The sequence below is a fragment of the Phacochoerus africanus genome, chromosome 2 (genome assembly GCF_016906955.1).
Source record: "Phacochoerus africanus isolate WHEZ1 chromosome 2, ROS_Pafr_v1, whole genome shotgun sequence".
NCBI classification, from domain to species: Eukaryota; Metazoa; Chordata; class Mammalia; order Artiodactyla; family Suidae; genus Phacochoerus; species Phacochoerus africanus.
Window position 1 is genome coordinate 225,702,592 of NC_062545.1, and position 18,524 is coordinate 225,721,115.

Sequence of the window (18,524 nt, forward strand, 5' to 3'; positions counted from 1 at the left end):
GTACTAAAATCTTATTGTTGGAGTGTTCTGATTATAGTGTAATCTAGTTATATACAACATTTACATTGTTTAGCCACCAGAATACCAATAATTTATCTTTCTACCACATGCTGCTGATTGCCAGTGAAGAAGATGGATGAATAGATGGGAGGTGTGGAGCAGTAGTACTTCTAAAAGCAAGAAATAAGTAAATACTCTTCTTTCAGATTTTTTATTGTTTAATGTTCCTTTATAGTCATGTGATACAGTCCCCCCTCTGAATTCAGAGTGGTGGTGTACATGATGAGGTGGCCATGGGCCACCTGTAAGGGCAGGCTAGTTTTGATAACAGGAAATGCATATGCAAGTGTTGGTTTTCATTCATACCGTTTCCTAGTAGAGTTTCAAGGTTTAACTGTTAGGCTTTTATGTATACCAACCTATTTTGAATTGCAGTCGACAAATGTGATTGGAGGGTAGCATAGTGTGATGAGTAACTCCAGATACGCGTATCCTCTGGCAATGTTTGGGAATTAATACTGACATTTTTAAAAAAATTTTATTTCAATAGTTTTAATGATTTTAAATATTGAAAAGAGTTGTAATTTACATGCAGTCATTTATGTATTATCACTGATGAAATGGCAAACTTTGCGTCTTTGGAGAGACCAAAATAGCAAAAGGAATAAAAGTAATAATAATCCTATCTGGCAACCTTTGGTACAAGAGACTTTTGGAAGTTTTATTTCTAAAATAATGTATGTATTGGAGTTCCCATCGTGGCTCAGTGGTTAACGAATCCGACTAGGAACCATGAGGTTGCGGGTTCAGTCCCTGGCCTTGCTCAGTGGATTAAGGATCTGGCATTGCTGTGAGCTGTGGTGTAGGTTGCAGATGTGGCTCGGATCCCGCATTGCTGTGGCTCTGGCGTAGGCTGGTGGCTACAGCTCCGATTGGACCCCTAGCCTGGGAACCTCCATATGCTGCAGGAGTGGCCCAAGAAATGGCAAAAAGACAAAATAAGTAAATAAATAAATAAAACAAAATTATGTATTGTGAATATAGATATTTTTAAATTGTTTTTAACTAGGTTCAGGACTTCTGGAAATCTTGTAATCACTCGTGAGATTGACGTGGCAAAAAATCAGTCCTTTTGGTTCATCAACAAAAAACCTACAACCCAGAAAGTTGTAGAAGAGCAAGTTGCAGCCTTAAATATTCAAGTGGGCAATCTTTGCCAGTTTCTACCTCAGGTATGAGAGAATTACATGTAAAGGTGGGAAATATTTCTATGTAATGTTTTCTTTGTGTCATATAAGAATGCAAGTACTTTTTGAGGTTTATTATAATGTTTACTGTTTAAAATGAGCATAGTGGTCTTAATACAAACAATTCTTTGTGAAAGATAGCATCTGCTCTCTTACAGTATAATCTTAATAACTTTTAGTATAACTTAAGAAATATTCAACTAATAAAACATGTTAAAGTATTATAAAGGAGGAGTTCTTGTTGTGGCTCCATGGGTTAAGAGTTCTACTAATATCCATGAGGATGAGGGTTCAAACACTGGCCTTGCTCATAGGGTTAAGGATCTGGCTGGCATTGCCACAAGCTACAATGTAGGTTGCAGATGCAGCTAGGATCTGGTGTTGCTTTGGTGGTGGTATAGGCCTGTAGCTGCTGCTCCAATTTGACCTCTAGCCTGGAAACTTCTATGTGTCATAGGTGTGGCCATAAAAAGAAAAAAAAGTATTATCAAGGAAATAAAGGTATTATGTTAAAGTATAGCGAGTAGCTTGAATATCCATGTGCTCCCATTCATTTAAATTCATTTAAAATTTTGTTAATAACTTCTTAATCAGCGTATTTGTATAAAATATTTTATATATTAAGACTCTTAAATCTACAGGTTTATTTTCTAGAAACCATTTATATTTTAGGCTTAACTGAAAAAAACCTGATAACAGATGTTGAATGTTAACATTAAATACTTTTTTTAAACGATTTGTAACTTTTGCTTTTCTCTTTTTTTGAAATTTAATTGAACTATATAGTTGATTTATAGTGTTATAATAACTTCTGTTTTATAGCAAAGTGTATATGTATACATATACATATATTCTTTTTTTTTTTTTTTTTAAGATTCTTTTTCCTATGTAAGTTATCACAGAATATTGAGTAGAGTTTCCGGGCTATACTTCAGGTCTCCACTGTTCATCCATTCCATGTACAATAGTATGCATATGCCAGTCCCAAACCCGCAGTACATCTCTCACCTTTCCCCTTTGGTAAACCATAAGTTTGTTAGCAAAGTCTATGAGCCTGCTTCTGTTTTGTGAATAAGTTCTTTTGTATCATTTTTAAAATGATTTTTATTTTTTCCTTTATATCTGGTTTGCATTGTCATCAATTTTCTACTATACAGCGAAGTGACCCAGTGACACATACATATATACATTCTTTTTCTCTCATTATCCTCCATCAAGCTCCATCAAAAGTGATTAGATATAGTTCCCAGGGCCGTTCAGCAGGGTCTCATTGCTTAGCCATTCCAAAGGCAATAGTTGGCATGTATTAACCCCAAATTCCCAGTCCATCCCACTTCCTCCCCTCCCCCTTGGCAACCACAAGTCTGTCCTCCAAGTCCATGAGTTTCTTTCCTGTGGAAAGGTTCATTTGTGCCATATATTAGATTCCAGATATAAGTGAAATCATATGGTATTTGTTTTTCTCTTTCTCACTTCAGTTAGTATGAGAGTCTCTAGTTCCTTCCATGTTGCTGCAATTGCCATTTTTTTGTTTCTTTTTATAGCTGAGTAGTAGTCCATTGTGTATATATACCACATCATCTTAATCCAGTCATCTGTTGATGGACATTTGGGTTGTTTCCATATCTTGGCTATTGTGAATAGTGCTGCAATGAACATGCGGGTGCATGTGTCTTTTTTAAGGAAAAGTTTTGTCCAGGTATATGCCTAGGAGTGGGATTGCTGGGTCATATGGTAGTTCTGTGTATAGTTTTCTAAGCTGCTTCCATACTGTTTTCCGTAGTGGTTGTACCAACTTAACATTCCCACCAAGAGTGCAGGAGGGTTCCCTTTTCTCCACACCCTCTCCAGCATTTGTTATTTGTGGACTTATTAATGATGGCCATTCTGACCAGTGTGAGGTGGTATCTCATGGTAGTTTTAATTTGCATTTCTCTAATAATCAGTGATGTTGAACATTGTGATTTCTTGCCTCCTTTATCATGGAATGACTATAGGCGTGTGGGTTTATTTTTGGGCTTTCTATCCTGTTCTACTGATCTATATTTCTGTTTTTCTGCCAGGACCAAACTGTTTTAATGACTGTGGCTTTGTGGTATAGTCTTAAGTCAGGGAGCCTGATTCCTCCAGCTTCATTGTTTTTTCTCAAGATTGCTTTGGCTGTTCAGGGTCTTTTGTGTTTCTATACAGATTAAGAAAATTTTGTTCTAGTTCTGTGAAAAATACAATTGATAATATTTTTAAACATTAATAGATGTCATTTATTAATTTGTACATTAAGGAATCTCTAGATATCCAATTTATAGAAAATTTCAAATATTCATCAAGTTATCACTCCAATAAAATGCCCATAAATGATAGCTTTATTTTACCAAGTGATTCACATACTCATGTATAGCCCAGATTGACATAATAATGTGTAATACACAGGTTGGTTGGTTAGAGTCCCTTGAAAAATTAGGAAAAAAAATAAAGAATATTGACTTTTCTCATCATTAAACTATTGCATTTTTATGAAAGTATAATTACCATTTTGAAAAAGAAATATTGGAAATATTCCATAATGAGTCAGTTTTTTCAAAATTGTTTTTGTTGTTGTTGTTGTTGAACTTCCAGTTTCCCCATGTTTCTCCTCAAGCAGCAGAGCAAGAGTACACGTCTGCGGCATCTATGGAAAGTGAGCAGCTAAGTCAAGCAGTGATGTTCGAGAATCTGAATCATCTAGACATTGATTCAAGTCTTAACACTATTTTACACAAATAGATAGATCTTTATCCATTTGAGAGAATTAAATGATGCCTATCCCGAAATTTTACTCCCAAATAAACACCGTTTTTTTTTTAAGACAGCAACAAGATTACATCTTTATTTTCACTAACATCTCACTGAAATTCAGCATTTAAAAATTTTTGTACTTAGATAATAAAACTCAATACTAAGTCCTTAGAAATCACAAATATTTCATATCATGTGACAGTTATTACAGATTTCACAAGATAGTATTTAGTCTCACCACTACTTTGAAATTTTTACAAACCATTGTTATTTAATGTGGTAAATTAAAAGGGTACATATTTCTATATCATATTTCAAAATGCTTTGAAAACTGTAACTCAATATGATCGATTTCCTTTGTAATCCTACATATTTAATTCATGTACTTAATAATATTGTTTCGAGAAAGAAAAGCTTCACAGATTGTGAGAGGATTATGTGTCACCGGGGGGTGGGGGGGGGGAGGATTAGAAACTCCTGTATTTGGAGTTCTTGTCATGGTTCAGCGGTCAATGGATCTGACCAGGATCCATGAGGACGCAGGTTCGATCCCTGGCCTCACTCAGTGGGTTGGGGGTCTGGCCTTGCCATGAGCTGTGGTGTAGGTCGCAGACACAGCTCGAATCTGGTGTTGCTGCAGCTGGAGCATAAGTTAAGCAGATGTATCTCTGATTCAACCCCTAGCCTGGGAACTTCCATGTGTCTCAGGTGTGGCCCTAAAAAGCAAAAAAAGCAAAAAAAAAGAATAGAACACACAATTACTCAATTATTTACTTTTAGTTGTATACAGTTCATGTCTAATCAGCTCATTGAACATGTGCTTTATTTTTAATTTTTTTAATTTTTTCTTTTTATTACTCAGTGAATTTTATGTTTATAGTCGTACAATAATCATTACAACCAAATTTTATAGCAATTCCATCCCAGACCCCCAGTACATCCCCCCATGCCCCAACCTGTCTCATTTGGAAACCATAAGTTTTTCAAAGTTCGTGAGTCAGTATCTGTTCTGTAAAGAAACTCATTGTGTCCTTTTTTAGATTCCACAAGTAAGTGATAGCATTTGATGTTGGTGTCTCACTGTCTGACTGACTTCACTTAGCATGATAATGTCTAGGTCCATCCATGTTGCTGCAAATGACGTTATTTCTTTCCTTTTAATGGCTGAGTAATAGTCCATTATGATTATGTACCACATCTTCTTTATCCACTCCTCTGTCGATGGACATTTAGGTTGTTTCCATGTCTTGGAGCACATGTATCTTTTGGAGTCATGGTTTTCTCTGAATAGATGCCCAGGAGCGGGATTACTGGATCAAATGGTAATTCTATTTTTAGTTTTCTGAGGAATCTGCATACTGTTTTCCACAGTGGTTGCACCAGTTTACATTTCCATGAACAGTGTAGGAGGTTCCTTTTCTCCCCACCCTCTCTATCTCCATCATTTGTTGTTTGTAGACTTCTTGATGATGGCCATTCTGGCTGGTGTAAGGTGGTACCTCATAATGGTTTTGATTTGCATTTCTCTAATAATGAGTGATGTGGAACATCTTTTTATGTGGTCTTTTTTTTTTTTTTTGCCATCTCTGTGTCTTCTTTGGAGAATTGTCTGTTTAGATCTTCTGCCTATTTTTCGATTTTTTTTTTTTTCTGGTATTGAGCTGCAGAAGGTGTTTATAAATTTTGGAGATTAATCCCCTGTTAGTCACTTCATTTGCAAAGATTTTCTCCCATTCTGTGGGTTGTCTTTTTGTTTTGCTTAGGGTTTCCTTTGCTATGCAGAAACTTTTTAAATTTATTTAAGTCCCATTTGTTTATTTCTGTATTTATTATCATTACTCTAGGAGGTGGATCTGAGAAGATATTGCTGTGGTTTATGTCAGAGAGTGTTTGGTCTGTTTTCCTCTAAGAGTTTTATAGTATCTGGTCTTATATTTAGGTATTTAATCCATTTTGAGTTTATTTTTGTGCGTGGTGTTAGGAAGCGTTGTGATTTCATTCTTTTACGTGTGGCTGTCCAGTTTTCCCAGCACCACTTACTGAAGGGGCTGTCTTTTCTCCATTGTATATTCTTGCCTCCTTTGTAATAGATAAGGTTCCATTGGTGCATGGATTTAATTCTGGGCTTTCTATCCTGTTCCGCTGATGTATATTTCTGTTGTTGTTGCAGTACCATATGGTTTTGATGACTGTAGAACATGACTGTAGTATATAGTCAAGTCAGGGATCCTGATACCTCCAGCTTCATTTTACTTTCTCAAGATTGCTTTGGCTATTCAGGGTCATTTGTGTTTCTATACACATTATAAAAATTTTGTTCTAGTTCTGTGAAAAATACCATTGATAATTTGATAGGGATTGCTTTAAATCTGTAGAATGCCTTGGGTAGGTAGTATAGTCTTTTTTTTTTCTTTCTTTCTTTTTGACCACACACATGGCACACTGAAGTTCTGGGGCTAAGGAGCGAACCCACACTACAGCAGTGACAATGCTAGATCCTTAACCTGCTGTGCCACCTGGGGGAAATCTTTTTTTCTTTTTTAGTATAGTTGTTTGTCAGTATATTTATTTCCAGTCCAAGTGGATGGTTTATCTTTCCCCCAGTCCTGTGGAGTTCTGCGCTGAAGCCCCACTGGCCTTCAACACCAAATTCTCTGGGGGCTCCTCTTCCCAATGCCAGACCTCCAGGGCAGGAGAAAAGACTTGTGGCTGCCTGATGGGAAGGGGAGGGAGTGGGAGGGATCGGGAGCTTGGGCTTATCAGACACAACTTAGAATAGATTTACAAGGAGATCCTACTGAGTAGCATTGAGAACTTTGTCTAGATACTCATGTTGCAACAGAACAAAGGGTGGGGAAAAAAATGTAATTGTAATGTATACATGTAAGGATAACTTGATCCCCTTGCTGTACAGTGGGGGAAAAAAAAAAAAAAAAGGAACCAGATGTGAAAAGTTTGGAGCTCTCACTCCTGTGGCAGAACCTCTTTGATATATAGTTATTTTCCAGTTTGTGGGTCACCTGCCTGGTGGGTATGGGATTTACTTATATCTCCAAAGTGCCCCTCCTACTGTCTTGTTGTGGCTTCTTTGTCTTTGGGTGTAGAATAACTTTTTTGGTAGTTTCCATTCTCTTTTGTCAATGGCTGTTCAGCAATTAGTTGTGATTGTTGTGTTTTCATGAGAGGTGATCTCAAGTCCTTCTATTCCTCCATCTTGTCTCAAATTTAAAGTCAAATAACTTCTAAATTTATATTTGAATGCTTTCTAGCAACTGAATTATAGTTCATTGTTTTCTTCAGAAACAATGATGGCTTGATTATTGTATCCACGTTAAATAGAAGTTAAAGTTTAAAAAGCATTTATCAGTTGATCTAAGACTATCTCCAGAAATAGATGTTTAAAATTGCCTTTTAAACATTTTTTGATATTTTGTTCCAAACTAATATGTAGTAGATAATTATCATTTCATTCCAGGGGAGTTTTTTTTTTTCTTTTATTTCCAAATTATTCTATGTATATAAACATTTCAACCTGGAAATACTGACATTGAAAGTTTTAAAGATTCTCAAAAAGATGACAGTTTATATACCTTGTTTATCTTTATTAGTTTAAAGAATAATATATGAAATGACAGAATTTATATTAAGACATTTCATGATAAAGATTTTTTTCCCTTAAATGAGTTTCTTTTGACAAGTGTCAATGAGTAAATTATGTTTTGGAGATGTTTGTAAATGGTAGTATTAGCTGATATTTAAGTTTTGTGCTCTAGGATAAAGTTGGAGAATTTGCTAAACTCAGTAAAATTGAACTCCTTGAAGCTACTGAGAAGTCGATTGGTCCTCCAGAAATGCACAGATACCACTGTGAACTCAAAAACTTCAGGGAGAAAGAAAAACAACTAGAGGTATTTATAAATAGACAACTCATTTTTATTGTCTCTCCTTTACTTCTGTGTCTCTGAATGTGGGAAAGAGAATAGTAGTTCTGATTCATTGAGTGAATTCATACATTTGTGATATTTTTTTCACGCGGGATTTGTTGCTAACAAAGTAGGTGACAAAAAGTGAGTATGGATTTGATATAAAGTTTGAAAATTTTGGCCATCATTTCATTAAATATGTGATTAATTGAATTTCTAAATAATCAGTAATCATAAAGGGTTTTTTTTTTTTTGGCTTTGGATAATATAGCAGATATCATACAGATTTTAATTTAGTGTCTCTGTTGAGCCAGTTCTTAACATAGTTTTTTCAGTTGCATGATGATAAACTTTGTGAAAGAACCATGCATTTAGTTGCAGTGTTCCATTTTTATTTTCACCTTTAATAAAGAAAATTAAAATGTTCCTTTAGGAGTTCCCATCATGCCTCAGTGGGAAGAAACCTGACTATTATCCATGAGGATGTGGATTTGATCCCTGGCCCCGCTCAGTGGGTTAAGGATCCAGCATTGCCTTGAGCTGGGGTATAGATTGCAGACACAGTTCAGGTCTAGCATTGCTGTGGCACAGACCAGCAGCTATAGCTCTGATTCAACCTCTATCCCGGGAACTTCCATATGACACACTTGCAGCCCTAAAAAAAAAAAATGTCCTTTTAGGTAGTTCCCACTGTGGCACAGCAGGTTAAGGATCTAGCGTTGCCTCTGTGGCAGCAGACGTTCAATCCCAAGCCCTGTGCAGTGGGTTAAGGATCCAGCATTGCCATAGCTGCATTGTAGGTCACAGCTGCAACTCGGATTCGATCCCTGGCCTGTGAACTTCTGTATGCTGCAGGTGATTTTTATGTGTGCTCAAAGTGAGTGGCCAAAGGAGTTATAATTATTTTAACATACTTCAGATACTCTGTCAGTCCTTTTACCCTTTCCAACATAAAACAATCTAATACTCTCCTCTGAAACACTCACTGAAAGGGCCTATCATCCTCTGAAAGAAAACAAGCATCTCTTCTACTAGGTTTTGAGTACATCTTTGCATTTGTTAATTCGTAAGTAAAGGCTGAGTTCTACCCTTGCTTGATCTCATTTCTAAGTCCTTCAGTCCTGGGTTTTCATAACATACTGTTCATAATAATACCAGTTTTCATTTCTATGTCACATTACAGTTTTTGAACTTTCGTTGAGTGTTCAAGTTGCTTCTGCTCTTGAGGTGAATGGGACAGATACCTCACTTCTTTTTAGGCAAGAAGAGTCCAGGCTTAGAGATATGGCAAGGCTTCCTCACAGTTGTATAACTGTAGAGCCTAGACTAGAACTGAGTAGTGCATGTTTGTTTTACACAGTTCTTAAGAACTTCTATGGAATCTTTTACTGTGAGATTTTGCTAGCAGTGTACATTTTTTATTATTAAAAGATTTCACTTTCTTTCAGTTAAGCTAATTGTTAAATAAATATTTACTTTAGACCTCCTGCAAAGAGAAAACTGAATATCTAGAGAAAATGATTCAGAGGAATGAAAGATATAAACAAGATGTGGAGAGGTTCTATGAACGAAAGCGACATTTAGATTTGATTGAGATGCTTGAAGCAAAAAGGCCATGGGTGGTAAGTCTAAGTTATTAAAGGTGAAAATAGTGATTCCTAGAGTATCAAAAAAGTTATAAAGAAGGCACTAATTACTATGTATTCAAATTAGATGCTTTGGTTCAGTTTTACTTTTTGTATCATACCTAGTAAAATTTATCTGTCTCTGTTATATAGCTGTGCTATGTTATTGTTATTCTGTAACAGGTAACAGTTGATTGTCTGTGCCCTGAATTCATTCCTCCAGATATGAGTCCTCAGCAGATAGTTTTGTTTTATAAAGTGTAAATGAGCTAAAAATGTTTACATATGTAAAAATTAAATCTTTGAGTGTCCTCAGGTCACTGGGAGTTTACTTGGAGTATGTTATTAGTATCAGCTTCAGCTGTAGACAGAGCTGAAGGATATTAACTATAAACTTCTACTCATGCTTCATAAGTTTACTGAAGCTTAAAGGTTTTAATCACTGTGTGATATATATTATTTAAAACCACAGTTTGGTCCTGATTCATTCCCCTCTGCATTACTTTACAGTGGGTAGAACAAGATAAGAAAGTTTAATAACATTTTAAAGGCTAGAATGGAAATAATTATTACATTGGAAAAATATGTGGATTTATTTGTGACCTTCTCCCATCCCCCCACCCATGCTTCACCTTACCTTTTTCTGTAATTCCATTATTCTTAAACTTTTTCCTTTCTTCAGCTTGTTTTGATTACATTTTGCCTATGTTCATACTACTTTTGTACCTACTTTGGTATTTGTCTTTTGAAGTCTTTTAGTTTCTCTTTTTCTTTCAAAATTGATTTCAGTCTTTATTCCTTTTTTCCTATTTATTTACTCTGTAATGTATATGTGTATTCTTTTCTCTAATTACCTTTCTTCATCCCATTCATTCTTACTGTATGTTCTTTTGGCACTCCACTTATTTTTTTAGCAAATATTTATTAATTCCTGTGATATGATAGGCATTATTTTTACTTAGATGCTTCATTTTTGTTTTTCTTTTGAAAAACATTTTCCTTTTGTTTTTTCATGACTGAGTTTCTTTTTCTTCGTTACACATTTTTAAGTCCCTTCTTTATGAGTCTAGAGGAGATTCTTACTTTAGTAGGTATTAGGATATAAATTTCAGAAACAGGAAAGGATGTAAGTCAGAGAGTCTAGTGATAGAGGTGAATGCTCAGTGGGTATCACTGAGTTAATCATTATGTTGGTATTTACTATTTCTGAAGTAGTTTCAGAGGACAAAATTTTTATTTATAGACCTACCAAAGGGATGTCAATATTGTCTTTTCATAGAATTGGTTTCTATCTCTACCTTGATTTTAGTATGTATGTTACTTTAAGCTAGGAGTGTATTAACTTCTCTTTCTTGAATCTATTGCAAGGAATATGAAAATGTTCGTCAAGAATATGAAGAAGTAAAACTAGCTCGTGACAAAGCGAAGGAAGAGGTCAGAAAACTTAAAGAAGGGCAGATTCCTATGACACGTCAAATTGAAGAAATTGAAAGGCAGCGTCATAATTTGGAGGCTCTAATCAAAGAGAAGGTACTTTTAAGTCTCAGTTTTGGATTTCCTGTATTTTATTTTAAGAAATACAAAAAATATTTATTTGGCAAGTCTTTTAAAATATTTTATAGATTTACTTGTAACTCCAGTTCCTTAAGTTCTTTTACTAGGAGGAATTCTACTCTTATAGGGCTTTTAAGGTCCTAGTCATCACTGTTAGAGGCTTGGAACTTTGTAGAAATTCCAAGATATAAAAAGAGAAAACTGAATTGTGATTGTTTTAATTACAAGAGGATTCAGAGTAGTATCCCTAGAAACATTGAACTCCTGTTTTGAATTTATAATAACCTGCTTGGTCATTATATACCCTTTTGGAAGAGTGTTCTATAAAAAAATCTCATGTTTGTTGGAATCAATAGTATAACGGCATATGGAATAGTCCCCTATATTTTGAAAACAACTTTACAGCTTTTGTGATCATGGCTTTTAACCTTTTGGGGAGATTTTGGAATCAGATATTTTAAGAATTGTTTAAAACTATGGACCCTGCTATTCTGTAGGATTGTTTCTAAGATAAAATAGCATAAGGAAATAAATGTGAAGAGATATAGAAACAGACCTGCACATATTGCTACAGCTATTTTTAATACTTATAGGAATAACCCTTCATAGATTTGCAGATGAATGTTGCTATTTTGGGTGCTAATTATGAATGGTTTGAAGGAAATCAGGGAAAAGCATTGTCAGTTAACTTACAGAGCAACTGAATATTGGGATGAGTGGGCCACGTAGTTAAATTGCTTGAATCTTTAACTAACTTCCTCTTTACTGGTTCAATCTTACAGGCAACAAATATTAAGGAGACATCTCAAAAATGCAAACAAAAGCAAGATGTTATAGAAAGGAAAGATAAACACGTAAGATCTTGTATTGAAAATTTTTTTATGCTTATTTGCCCTAACTTCTCTCTTGGGTGTGAGTTATAAGACAGCTTCTCATTTGGGAATTATCTAAGACCCCTCCTTCTCTATTTCTTACCTTAATCTGTGAGAGGAATTAAAATTTGGAAGTATAGTAGTTGCACAGCAGATAATTAGGGAAGATTGCTCAAAACTACTAATAGATATGCATTGTAATCTTTGTAGCTGGGTGGCTATAGATTTTCAATAAGGTGATAAAATTGGATTTGGTAAAATTGGAATTTGTTGTCTTAATAGCAAAAATTATTATTATTTTTTTTTAAGGGCCACACCTGCAGCATATGGAAGTTCCCAGGCTTGGGGTTGAATCAGAGCTACAGCTGCCGGCCTACACCACAGCCACAGCAACTCCAGATCCAAGCTGCATCTGCAGCCTACACCACAGCTCACAGCAAAGCTGGATCCTTAACCCACTGAGCGGGACCAGGGATCAAACCCATGTAGTCATGGTACTAGTCGGGTTCTTTACCACTGAGCCACACCTGAGCCACAGTGGGAACTCCCAGAAATTATAAGGCATTTATTCTGTTTGCTTATCTTAAGGGTAGGGTATTAAAAAACTGATTATAAATTCTTTATGCATGAGTGGGACTTGGTGGCAAAAATCATTTTAGGGTTATTAGGCAAGAAAGTGGGCTTTTAAGCTAATGGATTCCCCAGATGTATTTGGGGTTCTGTTCTCTAGGACCATTCAGAAACTAAAGTTTGAATTAGGAGTAAATAGGTATCATGAAGCATTTCTATTATTTCAGGCATTATGTTAATCTCTGTTTTCAGTCTCACCAATTTTCCTATACCTTTATCTTCAAGTCCCAGTCCTCTCTCTTTAATTTCTCCAGAGAATAAACCTCAAATTTTCATGACAGATGCTTGCTTACCAGTGTTAGTGCTCAAAGTGTATGTAGGGAGGGTGGGGAGGCATTGAGATAGAAGTAGAGTCAGGTGAGTTGGGGTAATTCTCTTTTATGAGATGTGTCACTTTTTTTGGAAGGCTCAACAATACTTTAATGTATTTATAGCTAAGTCATTACTTTTTTTTTGCTTCTTAGGGCCACACCCACGGCATATGGAAGTTCCCAGGCTTGGGGTCAAATTGGAGCTGTAGCCGCCAGCCTACACCACAGCCACAGCAGTGCCAGATCCTTAACCCACTGAGTGAGGCCAGGGATGGAACCTCTGTCCTCATTGGATATTAGTCAGGTTCATTACCAGAGTCATGATGGGAACTCCAGATAGGTGTTCTTTCTCTAAGTCCCTCTGCAGTATGTACAGGGCAGTCGTCATTATATCCAAGTAGCTGGTGGAGAAATAGTGGTTCTATAAAATTAAACAACTTACAGAACTCAAAAGTAATTCCCAGTGCTACACTCTGCATCCCCAATATAAAATGAATTTTCTATCAGAAATCTCACTTAATGTGTGATGTCTTTATACTTGACATTTTCTGGTTTTGGGCATTGCTAGGATTTTTTATTTTTTTAAAATAAAGCAGCTCTTTTCTTATTCCTTTCTCTTTCACTTACCCTTTACAATGGTTCTTAACAATAGGCTACTAAATTAGTTTTCCCTCTACTATTTTTACTCCTCTGAATATTTATTTAAATCTCCATTTGTTGATGTCTCTCCCTATTCCTTTTGTCCTTGTGGTATTGAGCCCTTTTTACTCTATTATTTCCATTATTTCTATTATTTAGTTAAAGTTAATGGTGTAAAGGTTCATTCATCTTTAAAACCCCAGAGGGTTTGTCTAATGTTGAACTATCCTTGGATTACTGGATTCAAATAGAAAATCTTGTTTAGGATTTTTGAACCAGCTGAGATTGACTAAAGTTTTATTTTGTTCCATCCTTAGCTGTGGTTTTTTTTTGTTTTTTTGTTTTTTCTTTCAGTGTATTATGCCAACCTTTTAAGTAGTTTAATACTCTTAGAACCAGTGTTTTCTTTTTTTCCTTTATCAGAGTTTGCCATGGTTTGTCTCTTTTATAAGTTATAGAATTTTTAGCTTTTCTTAATTTTTAATAAATACATTTTAGGGTGTAAATTTTTTTCTGACTACCTCTCATGAGTTGATATGCGCTTTTATTGTTTTTTGGTGTAAGATTTTATAATGCTCATTCTAATAATTTTCATTTAAGCTTATATAGGAGTACTTACTGCTTTTTCTGCGGATGTAGAATTTTTAAACTTTTTAGAAAATGTATAGTTATCATTATATTGCTCTATAGTTAATAAATGTGGCCTTTATGACTTTATTTTTAGATTTTTTGGAGACCTCTTCTGGACTTTTATGCTTGGTTTTGTACATGTTCTATCATGTTTACTGTAATTACATTATGCAAATATTCTACTTATTTTTTCACCCACCTGATTTACCCATGTTAAAATATCAAGGAGTTTCCGTTCTGGAGTTCAGTGGTAACGAATCCGACTGGTATCCATGAGGATGCAGGTTCGATCCCTAGCCTCACTCAGTGGGTTAAGGATTTATTAGCATTGCTGTGAGCTGTGGTGTAGTTCACAGACACAGCTTGAATCTCACGTTGCTGTGTCAGTGGTGAAGGCCAGCAGCTGCAGCTGTGATTCAGCCCCCAACCTGGGCTTCCATGTGCTACAGGTGTGGCCCTAGAAAGCAAAAATAAAATAAAAGATGTCAATACCTCGGAGTTCCCAGGTGACCTAGTGGCTAAAGACTCGGTGTTGTCACTGTTGTGGCTTTGGTTAAGTTCCTGGGAGAGGAATTTCCACATGATGCAGGTGCGGCTATGAAAACCAAAAAATTAATGCTTCCTTCTGTGAGTGTAGGTTTGTCTATTTTTCCTTGTAATTGTATTCTTGCTTTGTAGATTTTAAGCTTTATTGTTTGTTCTTTCTGCATCATGTTTTTATCTGCTATAAACAATATAAACTAGTGTTTGCTTTATAATTTTTTTTTTTGTCTTTTTGCTATTTCTTGGGCCGCTCCCTCGGCATATGGAGGTTCCCAGGCTAGGGGTCGAATCGGAGCTGTAGCCACCGGCCTACGCCAGACCCACAGCAACGAGGGATCCGAGCCGCGTCTGCAACCTACACCACAGCTCACGGCAACGCCGGATCGTTAACCCACTGAGCAAGGGCAGGGACCGAACCCGCAACCTCATGGTTCCTAGTCGGATTCGTTAACCACTGCGCCACGACAGGAACTCCTGCTTTATAATTTTTTTAGTTTGGTGTGAAGCACTTTTTCATATAGTAAAGGAGTTTAACCAGTTCACATTTACCATTGTTTTCAACGTCAACGCTTTTTGTTTGGTTCTTCCTGTTCTCCTTTCTACTTTCTGATGCTGTTGATCGAAGTTTTCTTATTCCATTTTTTCTAAAGTTGTATATTTTAAGCCTGTTCTGTATTTTTCTTAATAAAAATGTTAATTGGTATTTTTTTCTTCCATTTAATTAAAATCCAAATCTTAGCAAGCTTTTACTTCTTCCACTCCATTGTCAGTGTCATCAGAAATTTCACTTGTCAGTTGTTTAAGACGTAACTTTTTACTGTCTATTTATTTAGACTTAATGATATGTTTTATTGACATATTTGGTCATGTTACTGCTTATATCACAGTTATTATCGCTTCTCCTTTTGAAGAGGTAGGGATTTTGTTTTTTTGTTTTTTTTCTTACTGGCTATCTCCTGTAGGTGTTTTAGAGATTCTTTAATAAACTTTGAGTCCCTGTATGTTTGAAAATATTTTTTTGTAGTTACTGTTGAGTATTAATGTGACTGGATATTGAAATCTAAATTACAAATTTTTTTTCCTTAACACTTTGTCAATCTGTGTCATTGCCTGGGGTCTGCATTTGTGGATTCAACTCAAAAATATTTGGGGGAAAAATATTCTAGAAAGTTCCAAAAAGCATAACTTGAATTTGTCATACACCAGCAAATATTTATATAGCATTTAATTTGCATTGTATCAGAGATGATTTTTAAAAAGTAAATTCTTTTTACATTTAACCTAATTTTACTCATGTTTTCTTTGGGATGGGAAATAAATTTTTCAATAAAAATAAAGTATGTGTTATGTACAGCTGTTAAACTACAATTATGATGTACCTTTGCATCCTACAGTAAGGATGCGTGTAGGTTATACACACACACTATGCTATTTTATATACAGAATGAACATCTGTGCATATTTATATCTTGTATTGGTATCTTGTATTTTGGTGAAATGGTGGGGTGCTGGAATGAATCCTCTGAAAATAGCAGAGGATGAGTGTATTATTGTTTCTGAAAAGTAGCAGATAGGAGAGGTAAGCAGAGACTGTAGTAGTTAGACCCTTGAAATTTAAAAAAAAAAAAAAAGCAATCTGAACTTGATTCTAAATGCAAGGTGTGAATGTGAGAAGGCTTTGAAGGTATTTAGTTTTTAAGCCAGAGAGAAATAATGTTTCATATATTTTTTAAAGCACTCAGGACTGTCTTATGGAAGATAGACTGTAGTCTTTTTTTGCTCCATATGGGGCAAAACCAAAAGCAATTAGGCTGTTGAAGAAGTCTAGGTGAGAGATAACAGTTGTTTCACAAAGGATGATAGCAGTTGCTAAAAAATTTACAGAATTCAACCAACAAAATTTGCTCAGATATAAGGATAAATTGTGGAAGAATCAAGGGTCAAATCTAACTATCAAAAAGTTGATAGATAGTGGTGTACTTTACTGAAATGAGGATTGGTAGGAGAAGGAAAATAAATGGTTCTATTTGACTATATAGAAGAGTTCCAGCCTATTTGTGTCTTTAAACCTATTTGTGTCTTCAGATCTAAATGTGTTTTTTAAAAAAGTAGCATTTGATTGGATCTTGGTTTTTTTTTTTAATCCTCTCTGCCTATGTTTGCCTTTTAACTGGAGTGTTTAATCCATTTTCATTTGATGTAATTATTGACAAGTAAGATTTACATGTGCCATTTTGTGCTATGTTTTCATCTGTCCTAGGACCTTTTTGTTCTTTTCTTCCTCGTTACTGCTTTCTTTTATGTTAAACATTTTTATACAGTTTTATTCCCTTGTTCTTTTGCTCTGTTTTTTTTTTTGTCTTTTTGTCTTTTTGTCTTTTGTCTTTTTTTTTGTTGTTGTTGCTATTTCTTGGGCCGCTCCCGCAGCATATGGAGGTTCCCAGGCTAGGGGTTGAATCGGAGCTGTAGCCACCAGCCTACGCCAGAGCCACAGCAACGCAGGATCCGAGCCACATCTTCGACCTACACCACAGCTCACGGCAACGCCGGATCGTTAACCCACTGAGCAAGGGCAGGGACCGAACCCGCAACCTCATGGTTCCTAGTCGGATTCGTTAACCACTGCGCCATGACGGGAACTCCTGCTCTGTATTTTTTAAGCTGTTTTCTTAGTGATTGCCTTTAGAATTAGAATTAACATCTTAATTTATAATTTATAATACTCCAGTTTATATTAATATGAACTTGAAAACAAACTTTGCTTCTGTATAGCTCCTTTCCCTTCTCCTTCGTGTTGTTACTGTCATACAAGTTATATTTTTAATGACTATAAGCCCATCAACACAGTTTTTTGATTATTTCCTTTTTTTTTTTTTGCTTTTTTAGGGCTGCACCCATAGCTACACCACAACCACAGCAATGTGGGATCTGAGCCATGTCTGTGACCTACACCACAGCTCATGGCAATGCCAGATCCTGATCCACTGAGTGAGGCCAGGGAACAAACCCCAATCCTCATTGGTACTAGTCGGATTTGTTTTTGCTGGGCCACAGCAGGAACTCCCTGATTATTTCTTTATATAGTTTTTGTGGCAATAATTATTTGATTATCTGACACCACCTGAGTCTTTTACAGTTCAATTCAGTTCCCATACTAACTACCTGGAATTAAAGCAGAGTTTACAGATCATGACTCAGTCCCATGAGTCAGCTCTTGCTTCAGATGCCATTCTCAAGTCCCCAGACCTCAGGTTTCCTGCCCTTCTGTCTGACTTGGCTACAAATTCAGAGCTTCCTACAACTCACCCCCTTCAGGTTCAGTATTCACTAGAACAACTCACACAACTCAGGAAAACATTATACTTAACAAGCCAGTTTATTATAAAGGATATAGCTCAGGATCAGCCAAACAAAAGAGGTGTATAGCACCAGGTATGGGGTAGAGTGATGCAGAACTTCTATTCCCTTTCTGGATGCACCACCTTCCTAGCATATGGATGTGTTCTCTGACACACAAGCTCTTCCTGCCTTCCCCCAGATTTGTGTTATTGCCATTTGTATTTTGTGTAGTTGTTGTTGCAATTTGCCTTTTTAGTTAGTTCCCTAATTCTGTGAATTCTGTGTTCTTTGTTGTATGTGACTGTTGATGTTTCTGCTCAGTTAGTAGTCAGCTAATTATTGGAGAGGTATTTCCTCCAACGACTAAAACTAATATATTTCCCATTCTTTCTTGAGGGTCTCTGAGTGCATGTTGGGTCACACCTTCAGTGCTCAT

The 18,524-nt window shown here is 35.9% G+C and overlaps 1 protein-coding gene across 3 annotated transcripts in view; it reads left to right on the forward strand.

Moving 5' to 3' along the window:
• Positions 1 to 18,524, forward strand: part of SMC5 (structural maintenance of chromosomes 5) — an 89,722-nt gene that overhangs the window by 24,277 nt on the left and 46,921 nt on the right. For 2 of the 3 annotated variants that reach the window (XM_047767756.1, XM_047767757.1), the window contains exons 4-8: positions 1,070 to 1,232; positions 7,796 to 7,930; positions 9,427 to 9,567; positions 10,939 to 11,100; positions 11,907 to 11,978. In XM_047767756.1, the coding sequence (XP_047623712.1) occupies positions 1,070 to 1,232; positions 7,796 to 7,930; positions 9,427 to 9,567; positions 10,939 to 11,100; positions 11,907 to 11,978 (673 nt within the window). The remainder of the gene's footprint in view (positions 1 to 1,069; positions 1,233 to 7,795; positions 7,931 to 9,426; positions 9,568 to 10,938; positions 11,101 to 11,906; positions 11,979 to 18,524) is intronic. The other variant, XM_047767758.1, reaches the window with a different exon arrangement.